Genomic DNA, 26,167 nt, shown 5'->3' with positions numbered 1-26,167 from the left:
TCCGGCTCCTGGGCCTGATGGCCTCCTGCATCCTACTGGTGCCACATGCCAGATTGCATATGCAGGCTCTGCAGTGGGACCTGAAGATCCAGTTGGCACAGCAGCAGGGCAACCTGTCCGATCATGTCCAGATCTCAGAGGGCACTGCACGACAATTGCAGTGGTGGCTCATGAATCGCGATTGGGTCAATGGCAGATCCCTCTCCCTTCCCCAACCGGAGCCCACTGTGGTGACGGATGCGTCCCTCCTGGGATGGGGAGGCCGCTTGGGAGAGGCGGAGATCAGAGGTCTCTGGTCTACCGCAGAGTCCCGTTTCCATATCAATCTTTTGGAGCTTTGGGAGATCCAACTTGCACTGAAGGCATTAATTCCCTCTGCCCGGGGAAGTGTAGTGCAGGTGTTCACGGACAACACCACCGCCATATGGTATTGCAACAAACTGGGCGGGTGGGGTCGTGGACCCTATGTCAGGAGGCTCTGCGTCTCTGGACATGGCTGGAACATCAAGGCATTACCTTGGTGGTTCAACACCTGGTAGGTTATCTGAACGCCAGAGCGGACAAACTCAGCCACCGGTGCTTGATGGATCACGAATGACGTCTGAACTCGGACGCGGCGCAAAGTCTCTTTTAGCAGTGGGGAGAGCCTTGGTTAGATTTATTTGCCACCGAAGAGAACGCGCAATGTCATCAGTTCTGCGCGTTGGAATTTCCAAGGCTGCACTCGCTTGGCGACGCTTTTCATCGTGAGGGGAGTTGCGGTCTGTTGTACGCATTTCTGCCTACACCACTTCCGCCCAGAGTACTGAAGACGATTTGGCGCTACCAGGCCCAAGTCATCCTTTTGGCTCCGGATTGGGCATGAAGATACTGGTATCCCGAGCTACTCAGCATGGCGATCGATCCCCCGATCCGACTGCCTCTTCGGGAGAATCTTCTGTCACAGCAGCAGGGGATGGTCCTCCACCTGAACCTGTCCAGCCTCCACCTCCATGCGTGGAGATTGTGCGGTGACAGTTGACAGCTTTCGATCTTCCTCCCAAAGTCTGTGATGCCATTCTGGCAGCCAGGTGTCCCTCCACTAAGACGGTATGCGCCTGCAGGTTGAATAAATTTGTGGCATGGTGCACAGCAAAGACTGCGGATCCCTTCACTGCCCCTCTTTCTGAAGTCCTTCTGTTCCTTCTATCCTTGGCCCAGCAGGGCTCTGCTCTGGGCAATATCAAAGATTATCTTTCGGCCATATCCAAGTTTCTACGGCTTCCAGGTCAGCCTTCTCTTTGTAAGTCCCCGGTTGATAACCGTTTTCCTAAAGGCATTACACACACGTTTCCTCCTGTGCCTTTCATAATGCCTCAGTGGGACTTAAATGTTGTCTTGACTTATCTGATGTGCGCATCCTTTGAGCCCCTTCTTAACTGTCCTTTAAGTCACCTCACTCTAAAGACGGCTTTCCTGGTAGCTATCACCTCTGCCAGAAGAGTGAGTGAGCTCCAGGCTCTTTCTTCTAAACCTCCTTTCCTTTCAGTTCATCCGGACAAGGTGGTTTTAAGGACCCTTTCTTACCTGTTAAAGGGTGTCACGACCTTCCACATTGGGCTGACCATCACTTTGCCCACCTTCTTTCCGCCTCCTTCAAAAGAGGAAGAGAGGCTCCACCGTATGGACCCAAAACGTGCGCTGTCGTTCTATCTGAAGCGCACACAACAGTTCTGGGTGGATGGCCAGCTCTTTGTTGGCTACGTGGGCGCCAAAAAAGGTCGGGCCGTGCACAGACCGACCATCTCTCGATGGGTCGTTCTGTGCATCAAAGCATGTCACTCATTGGCTAAGAAGGATCCTCCTGTGGGGTTGCGTGTCCATTCTACCAGTGCGACGGCAGCCACTACTGCCATGGGACGCGGCTTTCCCTTGCAGGACATTTGTCAGGCAGCTACGTGGGCTTCACTGCACATGTTTACCAAGCATTACTGCCTTGACAGTCAAGTCCAGAGAGACGGCTTCTTTGGCCGTTCTGTTCTCCATGACTTTCTGGTGTAATCTTGTTCGCAGACCCACCACCAGGGTTGGTATTGCTGGGGTATCTATTCTAAGGTAAGGAATCTATCACTAACATGTCTCTTTCGGATGCATAAGTTACTACTTGACATTAGTTAGTGATAGATTCCTTACCGCTCCACCAAGCCTCCCCGTTCTGAGAACTGATTTCTATGGTTAAGGTCATCCCTTTCAGGGCCCTAGTTTCATGACACCAGTGGTCGTTTCTTGCATGGCTCTGCGTTCCTGGCGCGGAAAGTCGTGTACAGAACTGACGTCCGCGCGCATGGGTGGCACCTAAGTAGTCTCCGTGATGTCAACTCGGCGCTTACGACGCCAGCGACAGACACGGAGCCGCACTATGCCACCTACCGATGCACAGGGATACTGCTGACGAAGAAATTTCTGGATCCATTCTGACGCCTGAGGATATGCTAAGGTAAGGAATCTATCACTAACTAATTTCTCTTACGGATTTATTGTTACACAAGTAGTAACTTGTGCTTCAATCATTCTGTTATATTCATGTTCTGTCATGATGGTTAAAACTGCTTGCACAATTGAAACTTATTTTATTTATTGCTTCTTTTTTATAGCTTCTAAATCCTTATTATATTTATGATGGTAAGTAATCATTTCCCTTGTTACTTAGTAAAAAATCAACATTTAATCTACTTGACTTACATATAATTTTAAAAATCTTGGCTTCATATTACTTGTATTCATGATGCTGTAAATTTTCTGTTCTAATGACTTGTTGTGTTTCAAGAATGCAAGTCCATCATACCTACCGCTCCGTTTATTCACAAAAAGCTTCATTGTGTTTTCATGATCTGTTCTTCTGAATGCCTTTTACCTTCTCTTTGAACTTTTCAAATGATTTTGATTTCTACACAAATACACTTGGTTTACCTTCCCTATGCTCCATGTCTTCTTGTGTGATGCAAATCTATTCGCTTAATTTAGTTTACTTTAGTGGTCCTGCTCTGAGCATGTTGAGTGCTTAACGACCAGGGACTGGTTTACCGTCTCACTGGGGAGTTAATTTGGTTTTCTAAGCGGAAAGACAGAAAACATTGCAGAATTTTAGGAAATAACAACATTGCGGAAGCTTGGGGATAATTCTGGAAGACGAGGAAGGGAATTGAGGTGCTCTGGGAATAGCACTGGCTGTGAATTACACTCATGGCTGTACTTGGGCTGGTAAAAATTGCAAAAAAACACAGATGATGGACAGAATGTAGAACAATGTCATACATTCACCCCAGTACAAGGAACTGGGCCTAAATCCATCGTTTTTTTGCACTCCACACCACCCTGCGTTAGACACTGGCTATATGCAAATCAGCTCTGACCCTGTGCCTCATGGGAACAGTCCAGTCCGAACTACCAAGCCATGTCTTTCCCAGACCGGAATCAAGCATCCAAGGACCAGTTTCTGACCATCAGCCTGGATAGCTTGACTCCAGTGGTGTGGAGAGCCTGGGACTCACGTCTGAGCATACCCAGCCCACTCGGGGTGAACATTGCAAAAAACACAGTACTTGGGCTGGTGAAAGCAGGATTATAGACCAAGGTAACAGGCCTTTTTTTACATGTGTCTGTGTGGACAGACTCAAGATCCAAGGCGATTTCAATTCCCCCTCTAAGAGTCTTCAGAATCACCATAATTGGGTCTTTTTCCTTCATTATGTTAATGACATGTATGAGAGATGTATGTAGGTGCATTGTTTAACCCTCTGACCTCATGTATGTTCTCACAAGATGGTGTTTTCTTGCGTAGGTTTTCTAGGTACACCTCAAACATTGCAGCTTGCACAATGGCTTTTCTTGTTGCCCCCCTGAAACCTGTGGTACCTGATTAGGTGAGGTGAGATCACACACCATTGTCTCTTATATTGCTGCAAACTTCGTTTGCAATGTGAGCATAAGCAGTGCTGAGCCTGAGTCCAGTGCACATCACACCTTCAATATGACCACTTAAAACTTCGCCGACTCAGGTCTTAGGGCTCAAAAGTCTGCAAACTATGTCCTGCACCAAGTATATATATCTTGCTTCTTCAGGATTGGGAGATCACAAGGGTGTCTAATATTTCCAGACCATCAAACCACTCTGCTTTCAGTTGAGCAACTATTAGGGTAAAACATAGTGGTCCCTATGATAAGTACGGTCTGTGTTCTTAGACCTCTGGAACCAAAGTAAGCCTGCACTGCACCGGGTTTTAGAGTGCTGTACAGAGTAAAGCTTGGAGAACTTCAGGCAAAATTAACCAGTAGTTGACCGATGGCATAATCAAACAGATTGTTTTTCAGTATATTGATGGTCAGCCATGATAGAAAATAACCATACACAGAAAATAGGTAACAAATAACATACACAAGTATGCTGGGGGAGATAATGCAGTATCTGAAAGAGACTGTACTTATAGATTCCTTACCTTTAGAATTACCCCCAGGCGTCAGACTGGATCCGGAGATTTTTTTTTTAGCAGTACCGCTGCATGTTGGTAGGTGGCGTAGTTCGTTTTTACGTCCGTTGTTGGCGTTGTGGTCGCCTTAATGACTTCACAGTGTCTACTTAGACGCCGTCCCTACGTGCTGACGTCAGTTCTTTCTTTTTCCGCGCCGGCCTTGCGCAGATCCGGAGAGAGCTACCCCTTTAGTCATTTTTTGACTGAGTTTTTTCTCGACTCTTTAAAATTCTTTTTGGGTCGTTCAACTCCTGGTGTATGAGGAATGTGCCATCAATAGACTGGGTCCAAGCTGTGCGAGGCCTGCAAGCGCCTGATGTCAGTTACGGACCCCCACCGTGTCAGCCTCTGATGCCTGGAGCGTGACCACGAGCCAAAGTTGTGCTCTGGCTGCTGGGCCATGAATCCGAAGTCTTTGCGGGAGCGGCCCTAAAAGCTCTTGTAGCCATAGGCGCTCCACATAGAATGGTTCACGAACACTAAAATTGTATTCAAGTCAAAATGTACTCCTGAAGTAATCCGGAACCATCCTGTGCCAATTGTTCACTGTATATAATTCTACACTAACCACTTTGCGACGCCCACGCTGTTCACATTGTTACCTGAGTTGCTACTGCTGGTTTTCACTCACAAACCACGAGCACCACGTGCAATTTGGGTTGCAATAATTGCTTTTCTTCATGTATTACAGTGCTGTTACAACTGTAAATTACTCCCTTTTTACCTTTTCAACTTTCCCTCAAATGGTTTATAAAAATGATGCCATGAGCACATGTTACAATTGAATAGAGTCTCCTTGTTTCCTTGTGGATAATAGTGTATGCATATCCGTATTAATTGCCTACGAATAATACCAGTTAGATGTTTCAGCCAGTCTTGAATTATGGGTACTTTTTTCTTTTAAATCCTTTATTTATCAGTTTTTAAGTAACAAACACAGTTACAGTGATTACAATCATACCAGATACATTCATTTGACAGGTTAATGGGTACATTGTCCGAGGCTAAAGATCCGATCACATTGAAAATACGTGTGTGCCCTTTCTCGCCGCAGCTAGATAAAGGCCATATGAAGTCATACATTTGACATCTCAGGGCAACTAAACTAATATTACAGATGAAGTTGAATAGCATCCTTAAATACATGGTCTTTACATCTGTAGTATCATATAACATTATGCAGTAAAGAGAATTAGTGGCGTGCCTTCATCAGCGCCAGGAGACAGAATCATGAGAGTGTTTTACCTATAACCCAAGACCTTGGCTGACATCCTCTGATCCTTCATGTGGTGCTGTGTTGCTCATCAGATACATCTGCAGAGGACCCCAGATATCTTTCGGCTTATTCCGGACAGGTAGTAAGTCAGCATAAATATTGTGTTGATCCTGACAGTAGATTACATCATCTAACCATTCTTTAAACTTCGGGGCTCTAACCCTACCCCAACGGCATGCAACCCTCCGCTTTGCAAGCAGTAGAGCAGTGTCCACAAATCTTCTAATGGGCTTAGGTATATTCAGTGTATATCCCAACAACATTACTAGTGGGTCCCTATCGACTATCCCCTCTGTCATGATCTGTAATGCTTCATGCACCTGAGACCAGTAGTCAAACACCCCCGGACACTCCCATGCCAGATGGATGAATCCCGCCCTCTCCGCATGGCATCTGTCACATCAATCATCATCTGCCAACTGGAATCTCAGCTTCCGAACCGGTGTGTAATAGAATCTTTGTAAGAACTTGTAGTGTATGATTTTGAGCCTACAACTAGAAGATATATTGGCTGTGACAGTACAACAATAGTTACATTGATCTTCAGTAATTTCCTTGCCTATATCCAAACTCCACAACTGACGCGTTGCACTGTCCAGCCCCACACGCTGTAGTCTGATATTATTATACAATCTAGAAACAAGGTGGCGGCCATCCGATAGCAACATAGCATGCAGCGGTAACACTACCTCCGGTTCGTTCGGAAATTGCATCAGCACTTCCTTCAGCCCCTGACGCAATCTGATGTAATAAAATACCTCTAGGGGGGTTGGTTGCAGTCCCTGAAACAGCTGCTCCCTAGTGCGAAATTGCCCGTTGAGGAACAAGTCACCCCACGTGGCAACCTTATTACGTCTACACATTAGTTGAAACCCAGTCTCCTGCAGTAGCGATAGTCGGGGTGGTATGTGAGTGGCATTACAGGGGAATACAATAGCGGAGTTTGAAGGACCTTCGCCAATCTACGCCACGCATCGACCGTGCATGTCACCGTGGTGGCTGGTGTTTCTATAACTTCCACCATACCCTGAATCATCCCACTGAGAGGAAGAGGACGTGCGATCCAATCCTCTGCCGCCAGTTGTGGCATAAAAGGTGTAGGATTCATCCAATGGTACACATATTGCGCCTGAGCACTTATGTAATAGATCTCGAAATCTGGCACATCAAAGCCTCCCTTCTCGTAGGGCTGAGTCAGAATTGACCACCGTACCCGTGGTTGTTTACCCCCCCAAAATAGTCGAAGGAGTTCCGATCGTAGCCTAATAAAAAATTATGCACCAGGATAATAAGGGATATTTTGAAATAGATAAAGAAAGCGAGGCAGCACCACCTTTTTTATGAGTGACGCTCTACCCGCCAATAGACAGAGGCAGCGACTTCCATCGTGAGACATTGTCGGCCAGCTTAGTAATGGCAACACCATAATTAAGTCTAAGTGTCTCCTCCTTATTTAGGGATATAACAATACCCAAATAGCGTAGATCAGTGTCGCACAATTTGAGTGGGTAGTCCAACTGGAATTTTGTAACTGCACACGTAAGCGGATTTAAAAAAAAAAATTCCAGGTAATTAGCACGCCCGATATCCCTCCAAAGACTATGAACTCACGCAGAATTGGGTTAAGGTTGAGTTGCGGATCTTTGACATACAATGTAATATCGTCCGCATATAATGATACCCCTATCTGGCGCTGGAAACAATTGAAAGCACTACCCCTATGTAATTGACGAATGCGGCATGCTAGTGGTTCTATTGCTATAGCAAATAGCAATGGGGAGAGAGGGCACCCCTGCCTGGTGCCTCTCGTTATGGGCATCTGAGGTGACAGCACTCCATTAATCAGCACTCTCGCAACTGGCTTGGTGTAAAGCAGTTCTATCCTTTCAACAAATATTTTGGGGAACCCCATCCTATGCAATATAGCAAAAAGGTACTTCCATTCCACGGAATCGAACGCTTTCTTAGCGTCAAGAAATATGGCAGCAACTGGGATCTCGGGGGCTATAGTAGGGATTAGAGAGAACAGCGTACGAAGATTATGAGTTGTGGCCCGTCCAGGTACAAAGCCAGCCTGGTCTGGCAGTACTATCTTAGTCATAATCAACGATAGACGTGTTGCTAGGACCTTAGCAAGTATTTTTGCGTCACAATTGATAAGAGACAGCGGCCGATATGAATCAGTGTCCACCGGGTCTTTGCCTGGTTTCAACAGGGAAGTGATCACTACCTCCCTCATCGATCCCGGCAACTCCCCAACTTCCAAAGACTCCTCAAAGACTTCCTTTAGGACTGGTGCCATAATATCTATGTAACATTTAAAGAATTCGGCAGGCAGTCCATCTAGTCCCGCCGCCTTACCGTTAGTTAGCGACATAATCGCCTCCCTTATCTCGTCCAATTCGAGTGGAGCACCAAGGAACAACCTGTGGACATCACTTAACCAACACAACGCGATATCATCTAGGAAACTCCCTAAGTCTATGTCGTCAGTCTGGTGTGAGGTATACAGCCTCCCATAGTGCGTCAAGAATTCCTCCTGTATCCTCTGTGTATCCTGACAGCGCGTACCCTCTGGTGTGACAATCTCCAGTACATTAGTACTGAACCGCGGTTTCCTTGTGAGTGCTGCCAGCACTTTACCCGGTCGGTCCCCTTCGCAGTATCTGCGTGCTGTCCAGTGTTTCCCCATATATCTAACTTCTCTAGCTGCCTCTTCCTCATACTCTGAAAGCTTATCCCTAAAGTGCTTATGTACGTCTGGGTCTCCACCCCTCGCCATCTCAATTTCCAGCTCTTTCAATTCTCTGTCTAACTTCCCTAATGTTCTTCTGATGTCTCTCAAAACCCCGCAGCTCTTGGATATTCAAAAACCTCGCATCGTGACTTTAAACGCCTCCCACACCACTTCCACACTGTTTACCGATCCCTTGTTTCTGGGGAAGAATGCCTCTATTTCTTCTCCCAACTCCGTATTGAAAACCGTATCCAGTAATACTGAGGGGAAAAGTCTCCATGGGGGCCGTAGTTTGTCATGTCCCGGCATAGCCAACTGCAGCAACACTGGGCAATGATCCGAGTACGTCCTCGACAGTTGTGCCACTCTCCTATACCTGTGGTCAATCCTCGGGACATAAAGCAATAATCAAGCCGAGCACAAGTATTGGCATGTGTTGTAAAATGGGTCCCCTCCCTATGCCCAGGGTAAACAAACCACCAACTATCAACTAACCCAGCTTCCTCTATTATGCCCAGTAGTACTTCCCTAGCCTGTCTGTTGTACTGACCACAGCCATCCGACCTATCCATTCCAGGAACTAATGCAACATTAAAATCCCCTCCCCAGACAATATGAGTAGCTCCCACTCCCATCAGATGCCCCCAAAGTGTCGTGAAGAATTCCGGGGTATCTACATTAGGTGCATAGCAACTCACTATTACAACCGTATCAGTACCCAATCTACCCCACAATATCACATAGCGTCCTTGAGGGTCCAAGATCTCCCCTAACAAATGCAAGTTGAGTGATTTCTTGATGAGCACAGCAGTCCCTTTTGCATAAGATGAATATGATGAAAACTTCCTAATCTCCGCCCACTTACTTGCAAAGTTGGGTTCAGAGCGCGGGTGTAGATGCGTTTCCTGCAATAAGGCTATTTGCACATTGTGCCTGTCTAAATAAGCAATCACATTCCTACCCTTCCTGGCGTCATTGAGGCCTCGCACATTCCAGGACAATATTGATACTTTACTCAACCCTGTATCAGCCATAATCCGTGGTAAGTACTTTGCCAAGAGCTTCACCTTTGTGGCTAGACCTCAGCCCCGCTGTACCGCAACATAGCTTACAATGAATTCTGAATCGCACTCGCAACCACACTGTACTGTAACCGCCCCCCATTCCCCCCTCACCCACCGACAGTCCCCAACCATGTCATGCATTCTCCACCGCCCCTCACCCATCCCCTCCCAATACGAACATCAACACTCTCACAAACCACATTCCGTCTTACAAAAATTAAGGTTAGCACAGCCTGCTTGTACTTCCACACCTGCTGACAGACTCCAGCTATGTCAGCCAATCCCCCCTTACCCCCAACCCTAGTGCCACCGAACGATTGGGATAAGAGGGCAGACTGCACCTCCTCCCCCTGTAAACATCTACATTCAGTGCAGACCTAGCTCCATCAAGCAAGACTCTGGCAACATAGAATACTAACATCATCATCAGGTAAATTCCCGATCCTCCCCCCACCCACTGAAGCATCCCCAACTTGCCAGCGTCTCCATCCCTCCCCCCTCCCTCCTCTGTCAGCAAACAACCCAACAGCCGCAGTGCAAACAACATTGTGTATGGGGTATTCCCTCTCAGGGACATTAGAAGTACACAAATTGCCACCCCCTGCTCCTCGCCCTACGTCCTGAACCACCCTCTTAGGGCCTTACGAGGGGAGGGGATGGTGCCTGGCATACATTACCACCCATTGTCCAATACCCGTCCATGGTATACTCGATCAGTCACAGTGTCAATGCTCCGCCGGGACCCCTCCGTGGACCTCGTAAAGGATCCCTCCAACATCGGAACGACTTCCAAACTGCCGGGACATTGTCTCACTGTTCGTCAGGTAGATTTTGATCCTCTTCATCGCCTACATCGTCGTCTCTTTGGCGTCCATCTCGCTCACGCCTCAGTTTTTTTAGGAAATCTTCCACCTGCTGAGGATTTAGGAAAAAATGTTGTTTCGCCTGATGAGTCACCCTGAGCTTCGCTGGATACAGTAGTGCATAATCAATTTGTAACGCACGCAATTTCTTTTTAACATCCAGAAATTTGCGTTGCTGTTCCTGCACAATAATGCAGAAAAGGGGGTGGTGATGAACAGAGAGTCTGAATTAAGCAGACCACTCTTACCCAGTCCAAAGATCAGGGCTTGATCCATCACCGTTATTTATCTCACTGCCCCATCCCAGCTCAGAACCTGGCTATATGCAAATTAGTCTGTCCCTGGCCCAGTGCATCATGGGAACAGGGCAGACCAAACTACCAAGCCAATTCTTCACCAGAAAGGAGACAAGCTACCGGGGACCGGTTTCTGGCATTTCAGCCTCTTCGGCCCGGCTTGCTTGAATCCTGATGGAGCAGTGAGAAAGGGACTCATGTCTGAGTATACCCTGCCACACCTATAGTGGCCAAAAACGATGCAGAAAAGGGGGTGGTGATGAACAGAGTGTCTGAATTAAGCAGACCACTCTTACCCAGTCCAAAGATCAGGGCTTGATCCATCACCGTTATTTATCTCACTGCCCCATCCCAGCTCAGAACCTGGCTATATGCAAATTAGTCTGTCCCTGGCCCAGTGCATCATGGGAACAGGGCAGACCAAACTACCAAGCCAATTCTTCACCAGAAAGGAGACAAGCTACCGGGGACCGGTTTCTGGCATTTCAGCCTCTTCGGCCCGGCTTGCTTGAATCCTGATGGAGCAGTGAGAAAGGGACTCATGTCTGAGTATACCCTGCCACACCTATAGTGGCCAAAAACGATGCAGAAAAGGGGGTGGTGATGAACAGAGTGTCTGAATTAAGCAGACCACTCTTACCCAGTCCAAAGATCAGGGCTTGATCCATCACCGTTATTTATCTCACTGCCCCATCCCAGCTCAGAACCTGGCTATATGCAAATTAGTCTGTCCCTGGCCCAGTGCATCATGGGAACAGGGCAGACCAAACTACCAAGCCAATTCTTCACCAGAAAGGAGACAAGCTACCGGGGACCGGTTTCTGGCATTTCAGCCTCTTCGGCCCGGCTTGCTTGAATCCTGATGGAGCAGTGAGAAAGGGACTCATGTCTGAGTATACCCTGCCACACCTATAGTGGCCAAAAACGATCACCACCCCCTTTTCTGAATCATTTTGTCCACCATAAGCGTGGAAGGGTATACTCAGATGTGAGTCCCTTGCTCATTGCACCATCAGGATTCAAGCAAGCCGGGCCGACGACGCCTGAAATGGCAGAAATGGCAGAAACCGGTCCCCGGAAGCTTGTTTCCTTCCCAGTACAAGAATTGGCTTGGTAGTTTGGTTTGCCCTGTTCCCATCATGCACTGGGACAGGAACAGACTAATTTGCATATAGCCAAGTTCTGAGCTGGGATGGTGCAGTGAGCTAAAAAACGGTGTTGGATCAAGCCCTGATCTTTGGACTGGGTAAGAGTGGTCTGCTTAATTCAGGCACTCTGTTCATCACCACCCCCTTTTCTGAATCATTTTGTCCACCATAAGCGTGGAAGGGTATACTCAGATGTGAGTCCCTTGCTCATTGCACCATCAGGATTCAAGCAAGCCGGGCCGACGATGCCTGAAATGGCAGAAACCGGTCCCCGGAAGCTTGTTTCCTTCCCAGTACAAGAATTGGCTTGGTAGTTTGGTTTGCCCTGTTCCCATCATGCACTGGGACAGGAACAGACTAATTTGCATATAGCCAAGTTCTGAGCTGGGATGGTGCAGTGAGCTAAAAAACGGTGTTGGATCAAGCCCTGATCTTTGGACTGGGTAAGAGTGGTCTGCTTAATTCAGGCACTCTGTTCATCACCACCCCCTTTTCTGAATCATTTTGTCCACCATAAGCGTGGAAGGGTATACTCAGATGTGAGTCCCTTGCTCATTGCACCATCAGGATTCAAGCAAGCCGGGCCGACGACGCCTGAAATGGCAGAAACCGGTCCCCGGAAGCTTGTTTCCTTCCCAGTACAAGAATTGGCTTGGTAGTTTGGTTTGCCCTGTTCCCATCATGCACTGGGACAGGAACAGACTAATTTGCATATAGCCAAGTTCTGAGCTGGGATGGTGCAGTGAGCTAAAAAACGGTGTTGGATCAAGCCCTGATCTTTGGACTGGGTAAGAGTGGTCTGCTTAATTCAGGCACTCTGTTCATCACCACCCCCTTTTCTGAATCATTTTGTCCACCATAAGCGTGGAAGGGTATACTCAGATGTGAGTCCCTTGCTCATTGCACCATCAGGATTCAAGCAAGCCGGGCCGACGACGCCTGAAATGGCAGAAACCGGTCCCCGGAAGCTTGTTTCCTTCCCAGTACAAGAATTGGCTTGGTAGTTTGGTTTGCCCTGTTCCCATCATGCACTGGGACAGGAACAGACTAATTTGCATATAGCCAAGTTCTGAGCTGGGATGGTGCAGTGAGCTAAAAAACGGTGTTGGATCAAGCCCTGATCTTTGGACTGGGTAAGAGTGGTCTGCTTAATTCAGGCACTCTGTTCATCACCACCCCCTTTTCTGAATCATTTTGTCCACCATAAGCGTGGAAGGGTATACTCAGATGTGAGTCCCTTGCTCATTGCACCATCAGGATTCAAGCAAGCCGGGCCGACGACGCCTGAAATGGCAGAAACCGGTCCCCGGAAGCTTGTTTCCTTCCCAGTACAAGAATTGGCTTGGTAGTTTGGTTTGCCCTGTTCCCATCATGCACTGGGACAGGAACAGACTAATTTGCATATAGCCAAGTTCTGAGCTGGGATGGTGCAGTGAGCTAAAAAACGGTGTTTGATCAAGCCCTGATCTTTGGACTGGGTAAGAGTGGTCTGCTTAATTCAGGCACTCTGTTCATCACCACCCCCTTTTCTGAATCGTTCCTGCACAATAGGCGTGAAGTCCGGGTATATGGAAAAACTAGCGCCATCGCACGACATTTTCTGGGTGTTCCGTGCCGCACGTAGCGCTGTATCCCTCCGTGCCGCACGTAGCGCTGTATCCCTGTCGCGATAGTTTAGGAGCCTCGCAATTATCGGTCGAGGCGGAGCACCAGGTTTAGGCCTCGGGCCCAAGGAGCGATGTGCTCGCTCGACTATAAACTGTTTGGAGAAGGCCTCTGCACCTATCGCCGTCTGAAGGATTCTCTCCACATATTCCTCCATTCGGCCTGTATTGGTAGATTCCGGCACACCAACCACGCGAATGTTATTGCGTCTGCTGCACGCCTCCAACTCCTCATTCTTTGCAGCGATGACTCTGAGGATATTGTCCATCCTCGAAAGCCTGGTGGCGTGGGATGCAGTGGTATCATCACTACCCGATATACGTCTCTCCACTTCGGTAATACGCTCCTCATGAACGTCCATCTTCTGCGCAATAGCATCCATCCTGGAAGACAGCCGATCCACCTTGTCCACCACTGTGGCAAAACCTTGCTTCATTTCTTGGAGTATCAACTGCATGTCCGGGGCACACAAACTGGAACTTGCCCCCACGGTTGACGGGCTGTGAGCCCCTCCATTGTCCGGTGTCGTACGCACCACCTTTCTCAGCGCTGAAGCAGAGTCAAAGGATATTTTGGGCTGTTTATTGTCTTGTCGACCCATTATTGACGGTGAGAGGAGCTCAACGCCGCTGAAGATGTCACCCCGACACTGCTGCCACAGGACTGACAGGGGCCTTTGTATATGAGCAGGACCAATGGTCAAGGACGTGTCCTAATATGCGCCACCTGTTCCTCAGAGACCACCAGTATCCGTAATCGCCTATCACACAGTTCAGTAACCCCTGCCAGGGTAGTCGAGCCGCGCTCTCTCTCTGCGGATTAAGACAGCAACTATTTCAACGGCTAGCATGTTCCCAACAGCGACAACCGAAAACCGATGCAGAGAGAAACTGAGTTGGTGTGACGTGGTCCACTACTTCCCATTAGCAGTGGCAGCAGGCAGCAAGTAAGGCCAGGTCCCAGCAAATCACCAAGGGCACTCAAACACTCCAGTACTCATGCCAAAGAGGAACTGTCCACCTGTACACACACTGCAGCATAGGAAATATTCCAGGCCTTACATAGAGTCTATATGCAAATATATCCTCAGCTCCCGTGTATACTATCGGGGCGTGAGTCAGTGCAGCCAGCCCACCTCCAGAAGGTGCGTCTAGTCCGGCGAGGTTTTAGCCCCGTCCTAGTATTAATGTAAGTACCTGAAGGTGCCGTCCAGTGCAAGCCACCCGCGCAGTCTCCACTGCGGGTCTCGGCGTGACTCTATATGTGTGGTTATGACACCAGTAGCACAGCGTGGGGGCTCGATCCACCAGCAGTCCAAGCGTGCTCAAGCCCGTGCAATGTCCATATATGCTGTCAAGCACTGGACCCGCCTCGGCCTCCAGCTCCCCTCGTGTTACAATGTGCGACTTTTCAGCAGGGACAAGTTCACCTCGCATCCAGCAGTGTGCTCCAACGTCGCTCTCAAGCAGCCCCCAGTCCTGGCCAGAAGTCGAGCTGAGCAACCAGCTCCCTCCCGCTGCAAACGTCCCGGTAACTCCGGTGCCGCACCACTCCGCCTACGAGCCCTCTGCAGCTCCCAGGCCAGTGCCCTCGCTCCTGCCGGTAAGACACCCCTGCCCGCTCCACTCTCCAACACCTCCACAAGGGTCCCGGGTGTAGCCTCCGAGCCTGGAGTGCCCCGCAGCGTGCCACACCGCCGCTATGTCCCACGGCGTATCAGATGTCGGCGTTAAGGGCAGGCAACCCGCAGCGCAACACAATCACCTCACCGCAGCTCGGTCGCCTCAGGAGCCCGTCAACAGGACAATCGAGCACTTCTTTCGAATCGGTGTCTAAACACTTCGTCTCGACACTGTGTCATTCGCCGCACTGCCGCGGCCGCAGGAGCAGGACCCACGTTCACGGTTCTGCCACACGGAGGCCTGTCCGCCTCGTGGTCGCCTCTGCCTTGCGTAGGGGCCAGTCCCCAGCCGCACTGACAAGTGGGCTCCGCCATCGCTCCCGGGCAAGCACTCCGGCGCTGTTATCTCAGGAGCCCAAGTACCGTTCTCTCCCAAATTTCGACCGGAGGTGCACACAGGGGTCCTCGGCAATCGTGCCGATTTTTATCGGGTTTGGAGGTGATACAGGAGGATAATTAATGGATATTCAGCTCAGGCTGCAGGAGCCTCACATAAGTGCGGCCATACTGCGTGTGCGCCCTCTAGCGCCCCCCTTGAATTATGGGTACTTATTATTATTTCAGAGTTTTATATAGCGCTTAAAAGACCCAGGGGTATCAGAGCGCTTTGCAGCATACATGAAATACTAAACATAAGCAATATAGTACAGTGAGTATCATCATGGATATTGGGGACCAAAAAGATCGAGGTCATTGGCCAGATGCATATAAATGGCAGTTGAGGAGAAGTTCTTTTAATTGTCTCTTGAAGATCGTGAAGGAGGGATTAGTCCTGATGTGGGTAGGGAGAGAGTTCCAGATTTTTGGAGCATTCCCAGAGAGTCTTTTTTGAGGAATTGAGAGGAACGAGTTGGAGCTTCTTAGGTTTCTTGATTGTCCATCTTTTGTGAACTTGGCAGCGATGTATTCTGGTTTACATGTGGGCAAGGCTTTATGGGTGAGGCATGCTGTTTTGAAGGTGTAGCGTGCTTCGATGGGTAGCCATTTTAGGGCTCGTAATGCAGGGGTGATGTGGTCGTATTTCTTGGTAGCTGAGACCATTCTTGGTGCTGCGTTTAGGGTGGCTCTCATGGGGGCTGTGTGTGTTCTTGCTGTCCCGGTTAGAGTGGCATTACCATAGTCAAGTCTGGACAGAACTAGAGATTGGGTTGCAGTTTTTGGGTCATTGGGGGGTAGGAAAGGTTTGATTTTGTTGAGGAGTGTTAGATCGTAGAGGGCGCCTTTTGCTGGGGATTGGATGTGGGAGCTCATGTTGCGGCTTGGGTCTAGAGAGATCCCTAGTGATTTGACTGAGTTTGCTGGAGTGAGTTTGCAATTTAGGGAGTCAAGGTTGTTTATCCATTCTAGGTTCTGAGTGGGTTGCTCGTGATTAAAGAAGACAAGGATTTCGGTTGTTTCTTGGTTGAGTTTGAGGTGGTTGAGAGTTAGCCAATTTTCAACTTTCGAAAGAGTGGAGTTGAGGCGGTGGATGTCATTGGGGAGGAGATCTCGAGGTACAGCTGGGTGTCGTCAGCATAGAGGTGGTAGGCGATGCCTGCTTGTTTTAGAATGGCAGTGAGTGGTTCCATATAAATGTTGAAGAGTATGGAGGAGAGGACTGTGCCTTGAGGGACACCTCGAGTTGAGGGGGAGGTGTCGGACATTGAGTTTTTTATTTTTTTTGATTTGGGAGCGGTTATGTAGAAATGAGGAGAACCATTTTAGGACATTGCCATCAGCTCCGACACGTTTTTGTAGGGCGTCTAAGAGTAGGTTGTTATCAACCGTGTCAAAAGCAGCTAATAGGTTGAGGAGGACAAGTAGGCCGCATCTGTTGGAGTCAAGGGAGTTGTGAATGTCGTCCGTAATGCTAAGTATAGTGGTTTCTGTGCTGCATCCCTTCCTGAACCCTTATTGGTGTGAGTCGAGTAGGTTGTTAGATTCCAGGTGTTGGTTTTCAGTTGGGAGAGAACACATTTCTCCAGGGTTTTGGCTAGGAAAGGGAGGTTGGTGATGGGCCTAACATTTTTGAGGTCATTTGGGTCAGCATCAGTTTTTTTTAGAAGCGGGGTGACTTGGCCTTGTTTGAGGCAGTCGGGCATCAGTCCGTTGTGAGAGCTGTTGATAATCTTTGTCCACAGTGGGGGTTAGAGTAAGGTTGAGGTTCTTAGCTAAGGAGGCGGGTATAGGGTATGCGTAATGGTTGGAGGGTTTGAAGTTGGCAATCACATTAGAAATGTCTTCGGAGAGAGGATTGAAGTCTTTCCACCGCTTGGGAGGGGATGGGGGACTAGGGTGAGCGGTGACTTTGGGGGTCGACAGAGGAGCGGTCTCGGCTTCCGTGAGCTTGTAGTGAGCTGGGGATGGGTGAGGTTTCATTAGCGGTGCGGATTTACCGTGTTGGGATTGAGGGTGGTGGTCTAGGGAGAGCTCAATATTGGAGATATCGTCATCGAAGAATTTGGCCAGGTTGTTACACTGAAGTTTGGAGGCAGGGGGGTTAGCTTTGGTGGGCTTGGAGGTCTGTCTCTGGATGATGTTGAGAAGTTCTTTGGGGTGGTTTTTGGCTTTGTCTAGTGCGTTCCGGAAGAAGGAGGCTTTCTCCTTGATTATGTGTTTTTTGTAGTTACTGCGTTCTTTTCTGGGTTGGGAGAGGTTGATTGTGGATGGGTTCCCTCTCCAGAAACTCTCAGCGGCTCTTACTTTTCTTCGTTCGGAGTTGAGGTCAATATTGAACCAGGCTCGGGAGGGGATGTCTCTGACCTAAGGTTTTAGGGGGGCTAGTTGGTCAAGGACAGTAGTCATTGTTCTGTTGTACAGAGTAGTGAGCTCAACCGTGTTGAGGTTGTCCGAACAGGTTGGGAGCAGTGATGTTATGGTTTCTTGAAGGGCAGGGAGGGGGATGTCTTTGAAATTTCTGGTCCATTAGTGGGTGATTTGAGTTTTGATAGGTGGAGCTGCTGTTTGGTTGATGCTGAATAGGATGATGTGGTGGTCTGACTAGTCGATTGGGAGAATGTTATTTATTGTTATAGTTTCGCTTTTGGCTACGATAGCATCTAAGGTAGAGCCCTTGTCGTGGGTTTGACCCTTACAGTGTTGGGTGAGCTCATTTGTGAGAAGGAGTTTGTTTAGGGACTGTATAACAGTGTCATTTTCGTTGTTCCAAGGGAGGTTGAATTCACCCAGGATGATGTTGTCGGATTTTGCTAGGGAGCACTCAGTTAGTAGGTCCGAGATTTGATCACTGAAAGTCGGAGAATTTCCAGGGGGGTGGTAGATGAGATGGCACTTTGTTACTTTGTTGTTTAGGTGTGTTATGATGGTGTTTAGGTATTTGAAGGTTGATAAGGAGTGTGTTTTGAGTTCAACTATGTTGATGTTGTTCTTATGGATGATGGCAATGCCGCCACCGCGTTGATCAATTCTGTCTTTTTTAATGATGGAGAAGCCAGGGGGGACTATGAGGTCAAGGAGCGGGTAAGATGTTTCATTGAGCTAGGTTTCGGTGAGGAAAGCAATTTCAGTGTTGTTACTCAGTATGGCATCAGCCAGCTCTATTATGTGCTTAGCTGCGGATCTGCAATTTATAATCATGCAGTTTACCATGTCGCTATTGGAATGGGCTTGGGAGGAGGGGGGAACTTGGGGGATGGTTGTGCGTTGGGAGGGAGGTTTAGTGGGCCTAGGTTGGTTATTGTCTCTACCTATACTTGTGTGTTACTTGGATGTTGGAAGGGGAGGTTTGGGTTTCTCTGGGGTCATAGGTTTTAGCGAGTGTCATTACATCTCTTGGAGACATATCAGGGATCGTCCTTTTTGGTCTGAGGGATTGGATGTTGCGAGGGGAGGAGAGCAAGCTGGATGTCTGGAGATTAGGCTGTTGAGGTGGCTCACTGGTGTTTAAGAGGGAGGGGAGTATTAAAGTTTTGGAGGGCAAGGAGGGCGCAGTGGTGTTGAGAAGGATTTTGTTGAAGGCCTGGGTTATAGTGTTGAATTGGCTGTGTAGTAGGGACAGGTTTTCAGTTATGGTTGAGAGGTGAGTTGGGGTCAGAGGTAAGAGGGTGTTGAGTTGTTTTTCTATGCGTGAGGCGCTCATTTATTACCTCCATTGTCTCCGGTGTATGGGGAGGAGTGGGTTTGGGAGGCATATCCGACTGGGGCTGTTGGTTGCTGTGAGAAGTTGGCCTGGTATATGATGTTCACTATTCTAGTGAACACCTTGCACCAGTCCAAACAACCCTTATGGTGATGGTTGCAAGTCAACCTTATAGACCAGCTATCCTAGTGGTAGCGTGGACAGAACAATCTTAGGCTAAAATACTCTTGAGGGCGTGTAAAGCCAGATGTTTTACCATATGTAACCCCTTGAATATCAAATGAAAGGACACCACACAGGATATATATAAAATATATATGTATTTATTCACTAACACACTCCTCTGAACTCTTTATGAGATCAGAGGCCAAAGCACATAACAAGATACTTAGTCAAAATACGTTAAGTTGCACAAATTACAGTTAGGCCCTAGGAGTGAAGCAAACCATATATTAAGAAAGTGGTATAAGTACCACGTCACGAGAAAAGGAAAGGCCTAGGGCCTAGGAAATCACTGGGGCTACACTGTCTGAACCTTAGTTTAGAAGTAGGAGGCCCACAGGCGGCACGTGCAGTGTCTTTACACACACGTGTGAGTCAATGCAAAGTCAATGGGAACTTAGAAGTTAGATTTAAAAGGATTTAGGACACTTCCGGCTTAGCTAGGAGGAAACAACTAAAGACTTAGACACTTGGATAGTCCATACCGTTGGGAGCACCGAAGTACTCGCGTTACCTCACCTTTGGACGGCGGGTGCATAGGTGTGAAGATGTGTCGGGTTTTGTCGTTGAATCCTATGGAGCCTTGGAGAAAGATGCTGCAGGCGACCAGGAGGAAGATGTCCGGGTGGATCCAAGGGTGGATCGAAGATGAAGAGGACCTGAAAGCAGAGGGGACAGAGTCTGGGTCACTAGCCAGTGACCGGGTGGAACCAGGAAGGAACCAGACGACGTCAAGGAGCAATCAGGTGCTGTCTTGAAGCTTGTCTTTGCAGCCACGTGGACCAGGAGGCGTCGACGGCGACCAGGTGCTGGAGATGAGCTGTCCCACGAATGTTCGCGCAGACGGAGGGGTCGACTTCCGGATTGGAGTCAACAAGCCTTGGCAAAGGCAGCCCACGCAGGATACAACAAAGGCTTCTGGTGCAGACCAGCAAGGTCTGAGGTGCTACACCTTTGCAGGGAAGCAAGGGCCAGTCTAGAGCAACCAGACCAGCGAGGTGGTTGAAAAGGGTTGTCGTCACAGAGGCTACTAGCCAACGGGCCAGCAACCGGACAACGCGTCGAGCAGAACACAAGCAGAAGGGCCCCACGCAGAACTTGTGAAGTGTGGAGGGCTGATCTTCGGTGCAGGTGGAGCTCGGGTTCGGGGTTTCTCAATCCCCAGTGCACAGCTTCGAGGGGGCCTCAGGAGCTGTACAGTTAGCAAGTTGGAGGCTTTTCAAGATGTCCGGTCCCACGTGTCTCGTCGCCTCCACGGATCTCAGCTATGCTGCAGTCATAAAGAGAGGTCTCAGAGAGGTCTGGAATTCTGGGTCTTGTCAGGCTCTGTGCTCGGGTTCCGGCGGGAACGTCGACAAAGCAAGCCATTGATTTGCTGGATGGTGCCTGGTTGCCCAGGGTGGTCACTCCTTGGCAGCAAGGGAGATTCTTCAGTCTTCAGCTTCAGCAGAACGTCGAAGGTCCAGAGTTTCGTTTCAAGTTACAGTTCAGGATCAAATCTAAAGTCCTGGGGCTCAGCTCCTACCTTTATACAACTAAAAGGGGCTGGATTACTTTCTAGGTCCCTCCTATGGGTGGGACCAGGAAGGGGGGGTGGTTCACCCCCTCTCCTTTGTCCAGTTTCGCGCCAGAGCTGGGGCTGGAGTGCCCCAGCACAAGTTTGAACTGGACTATGCATGGAGCAACTAGTGTGCCCCAGGCAGTGTCTCATTCTATTCAGCCCTCCCTGTCCCAATACACAAAGTCCTGTCTGGGGTGGTGCTCGCACCTCCCCAGGCAGGAAACCTATTGTCCAAACCTCCGTGACTGGAAGAACTCCCAGCAGCAGGAGGTCAGGCTTTTGTCTGTGGCAGCAGCGTCATTTTGTGACGCTGGGGCTCTGGTTAACTTTAACTGGGATAGACAGCAACAACATGTCTTCTCCCTTTAGAAGGGTGGAATTCTACCCCCGTCGCCAGAATTGGCGAGGGGGTAGTATTCCAAAGCGTATGACACCTTACACGATATGTTTGGATAAAGCCAAACCAAAGTTAGCATTAACTGAAGAACCGGGTTATTTAGAACCCAGCGGCGCCAGGGGAAACGCCCGAAGTCTCCGAGTTCACCTGTCTTGGCATACTTGGTGACGTCAGAGATCAAGTTTATTGGCTGCAGCCAGTAACAGAAGTCCTAGAAGTCAACACGGTATGAGTTCTCAGGAGACTGCTCAATTTTACAAAGCAAGTCATTCCTTTTATACCAAATATTGTGCTTCAGGCAAACATTCCTTATTTACAGTTGACCAATCCCATGTGTACACGACCGAAAGCATTGCATGACAAACCCACATTTCATTGTCCAGCCCACCATCGACTACCCGGAAAGGCCCAACATTCTTCATCAGATAAGTCGAACGGACCCCTAATAAAAACGGGCACCTCCCCATCGTAAACAGGCCATAAAGAAAGGAGCAGAGACAGGTGTGAGTAAGATAAGACATAGTTGTGTGCAATAAAGGGTTTATGATGTTCTGTGCCATGATCCTCAATCTTGACCAGCTGCCGAACAAGGAACTGGCTTAACAAGTTTGGCCTCGGGCAACGGAGTCAGCTTGCCCAGGTCACACGGAAGTCAGCTAAAGGTGTACGTGTCCCAAGGACTCGTTCGGCCGTAATCATCGGCCTATGTGAGGGCAACCACAAAATGGCTGCCGTGCACAAAATGGACCCCAAGGGTTGAGAACGAAATCCCTGATTTCATGATGATCTCGTCACTCGAACATGACGAAAACACTTGTACATATTACACTCGCCATTTTCGGTCCGCTGATACCAAAATCGTCATGATACGACGACCTTTATGAAACGGGTTCAGAATTCACGGAACCTCATAACCGTGAGGATTATAATGCACTTAAGAGTATATGGTATGGCAATATCATAGAACAGCTTTAAGGACATGGTTCCGAAAGCTGCAGACAGGCTCAGCTCATGCTAGAGCACCATCTCACACATAACCAAGCACTCTGCCTCCAGGATTGTTAAGGCCTGCCATAGGAGTGACTTAAAGGTTACTGTGTGTCTATATATAAGGGTAGATATAGGAATTCTATACCTAAGCAAGGGGTGATTACATGACCTTGCCCCAGCTGAGTGATCAGCCAGTTGTGTCAGTTTGGATGGCCAGCCAGGGGTGGCATAATACATGCTGCAGCCCCTGGTAGGCCTCGGTTGCACCTATGCCTTGGGCACCTATGGTGCACTTGTACAGGGGCTGATAAGGTGAACCAAATCCCAATTGGATGTACCTAGAGTACATGGTGTAAATTTAGAGAGAGTGCATCTGGGCTGTGGGTCGGATTAGCAGGCCCACAGCCACTTCTAAGTCGAAAACCAGAGAAGCAAAAGCAAAACGTGGGGGTGACCATAGGAAGCAGACCCTACTCTCCTACAGTTGCGACATGGGCGTTGAGGGTTGTTGCGGAGAGGGGGAGGGGAGGTGTTAGGTGGCGGGTTAGGTTGAGGGTGTAGGTTGGGACAGGGGGGTCTGGGGTTGGGAGGGTTAGGGGAAGTGGAGAGGCGTTGGTCTTCCGATAGGCGTTGGTGGGGGGGATTGTGTAGGGTGTTTCGAGAGAGAGCTGGTGTGGTTTTGCCTGCGGGTTGGGTGTAGGTTAGGCGGGTGCTCGAGTTGGTGTGAGTAGGGGGATTGGGGAGGATGTTTTGAGAGAGCTGAGGGGGTTGGGCAGGGGGCTGGTTTTTGGGGTGGGAGCTGTGGTTAGGGGATGGGAGTGGGGGGTAGAGGGCAATCTGGCCTGGGGGAGGGGGCCAGTCTGCGGAGTTAGGTAGTTGAGGGCTTTGGGGTAGGATTTGTGTCCGGTCTTTCTTGGGTAGAGGTCTAGGGGTCGGGTTCGGGAGGGGTGGGGCAGTTGGGTGGGGTCAGGATGGAGTTTCGCAGCTTGGGGAAGGTGAGTTCAAATTGGTGTAGGTTGAAGTTGTTGGCTTGGACCATGACTTTGCCATTTCTGTATAAAGTTCTGTAGTAGTGGATCTCTGTGTATAGTCACAATCTAGTGAATAGTCCCGCCCATGTGCGTGGACCCCGGAGCAATCAAAAATAATCTCGTAAGCTGTCTATATTGCAGTCCTGCATAGACACTTAAGAGAGAATTAAGACAAATAATGCAGCCTAACATATACAAGGCTACAAAGGCCACCCCTTCATCTAAACAGTGAAAAGGATAGCCCACCATGTCCGGTTTAACACTATTTTACCAAGTTTTCCTCACAGGGAAAACTCCCCTCACCAAAATCCTTGAAATGATAGAGAGGAAGGGTTGGACAGACAATCCCCCATAGGCTGCCATTATGTGTCTTGAAAAGGGAACTTTAAGGAACTCACCAGAGACCCTCGGTATCCCAGAATGCACAACCGAAGTCCTTTTACTTTCATTTATTTTTTCCGGCTCCTGCTAGCAGGACCCTGGAGCATTGAGCTCTCCCTTTTTGTGTGTTTTTCAATTTTTGGGCACTTTTCAAGTGTTTGCAGTGTTTCACTCGACGTCTGACTGCTTCTTCTTCCTTTTGCTGGGGTTTTTGGCCAGTTTTGGCCACTGTCCTGTCGAATATGCCTACGTTGTTTGACAAGTGCCGTGAGTGTTCGAGGAAGAAGGCTAAATCGGACGCTCACAGAGTGTGTATCCTCTGTCTGCCAACCTCTCATGTCCCTGAAGATTGTGAGATTTGCAGATCCTTCTCCAAAAGGACCCTGAGGGACTGAGAGAAGATCCGTCTCCAAGGCCTGGAGGTAAGGAGACATCAGGACCTATGGTGGGTCTGGGCATGGAGGGACTTCGTCCTCTGCCCGTGCTTCGGCCTCTGGGGGGCTCCCCAGTCAAGATAAGGTAAGGAAAAGGCACAGATCTCTGTCGACGTCGATAGCCTCGACGTCGGCGTCGAGAGGAATGACCACCATATGCTCCCCGTCGTCCCAGGGCGCTGGGGCGAAGCGTCGTCGTCGTTCGACGTCGAGGGGTCCAACGTCGAGACCTCGGACGAGGTCGAGGACTGCATAGTCGTCGAAACACCGTCGACATCGAGAGGGGTCCGAGAGGCACCGGCGCTCGCCGTCGAGGCAACACCACCGTTCGCCGATGAGAGTCGACGTCGAGAAGACGAGAGTCGATGTCAAGGAGACGAGAGTCGACGTCGAGGGATGTATCGACATCGAGACGGTCGACGTCGAAGAAGAGGTCGTCGAGACGGAGGGACAGATCGACGTTTAGGAGGCGGTCGAAGGACAGGGCTGTGTCCTCTGCCTCAGTGGTCAGCCTGTCCTCTGCATCCAAGAGCCCACGGTCGCGGTAGCGCCGGCGCTCGTTGGCTAAGAGGTCGGCCTCGAGGACTTCATCATCAAGGCCTGCGCAGAAGAAAAAGAGGAGAGTGGTGAGGTCTTCGGACTCTGAATATTCGCAGACCTACTCGCCTTCTAGGCCCAGGATGCCTACGCCTCCTCCATTGCCTAAGGAGACTCCTCCTCGTCCTCCTACTCCTCCTCCTCCTCATCAACCTCCTCCTCCTCCACCGCGGCCTGCTCCGGGTTCTCTATCTCTGCCACACCTCCCGTCACCACCCACAAGGCCTCCACAACCTATGGTTCCGGTTCTGCCTCCGCAGCTTCCACCTCCTGTATGGCTAGTGGATCGCCCGAGGCCCAGGAGATCGAGGTCACGGTCCAAACGGAGACACCGGTCAAGGAGTGACCGTCGGTCTTCCACACGGTCCAGGCACTGTCACCGGAGGGACAGGTCAAGGTCCCGGCATACGGATTCTTCCAGTGCCAGGGATTACTCGCCCACCCTATCGGATTCCCCCCGTACGAGGGTGTCACTGGTCGATGACATTGTGTCTTTCCAAGAGGTGTTATTACGAGGGAAAGCGAAGCTGGGGATTACGGTAACGGTTCCCACACCTGCGACATCAGTGATTATCGAGACCCTACACAAGCGGCAGTTGTCTCAACCCTTGTGGCCCTTGGTGCCAGGGCTGGAGGAACTGGCGATGGAGCTCTTCTTGACCCCGGCTTCAACAAAATCCGCTCCTTCCCGGCTGCAGAAAAAGTACAGGGCCCCAGACTCCGATCCAGCGTTCCTTCGATCGGACCCAGTGTCGGATTCGGTGATCGTCACTGAAGCAAGGAAGCAGCATGCTACTGCCCCATCTTTTACGGTGCCTCCGGATAAGGAGAGCCGTCAGATGGACTCAACGGGACGAAAAGTCTGCGGTACGGCTGCTACGTCCATGAAAGCCGCTAGTGCCACGGCTCTCTTGGGTCGATATGACCGGTCTTTGTGGGAGTCCCTGCAGCAGTTTCTGGAGCACCTTCCGAGGGACTGGAGGGAGGACTTCCAAGAAATCATCAATAAGGGCATGATGGTATCCAATCAGGTGATCAGCTCGGCTGCAGATTCCTCTCTCTTGGCGGCTCATGGATACTGCCATGGGATTAATTGAGACGTCATGCCTGGTTGCGTTTGACATCGCGGAAACCAGAGACGCAGCAGCGAGTCGCCAACTTGCCGTTCTCTGGGTCGACGCTCTTTGGTAAACATGCGGATGAGGAGATGGCCCGCATGAAGGCGGAGGCAGAAACCC

The 26,167-nt window shown here is 49.6% G+C and overlaps 1 protein-coding gene across 2 annotated transcripts in view; it reads left to right on the top strand.

Annotated features, from left to right (window-relative positions):
- Positions 1 to 26,167, top strand: part of TRIO (trio Rho guanine nucleotide exchange factor) — a 4,034,553-nt gene that overhangs the window by 3,170,038 nt on the left and 838,348 nt on the right. For both annotated transcript variants that reach the window (XM_078687660.1, XM_078687659.1), the window contains exon 51: positions 2,634 to 2,661. In XM_078687660.1, the coding sequence (XP_078543786.1) occupies positions 2,634 to 2,661 (28 nt within the window). The remainder of the gene's footprint in view (positions 1 to 2,633; positions 2,662 to 26,167) is intronic.

The sequence above is a fragment of the Lissotriton helveticus genome, chromosome 4_1 (assembly GCF_964261635.1).
Source record: "Lissotriton helveticus chromosome 4_1, aLisHel1.1, whole genome shotgun sequence".
NCBI classification, from domain to species: domain Eukaryota; kingdom Metazoa; phylum Chordata; class Amphibia; order Caudata; family Salamandridae; genus Lissotriton; species Lissotriton helveticus.
This window is presented reverse-complemented; position numbering and strand designations above follow the sequence as displayed.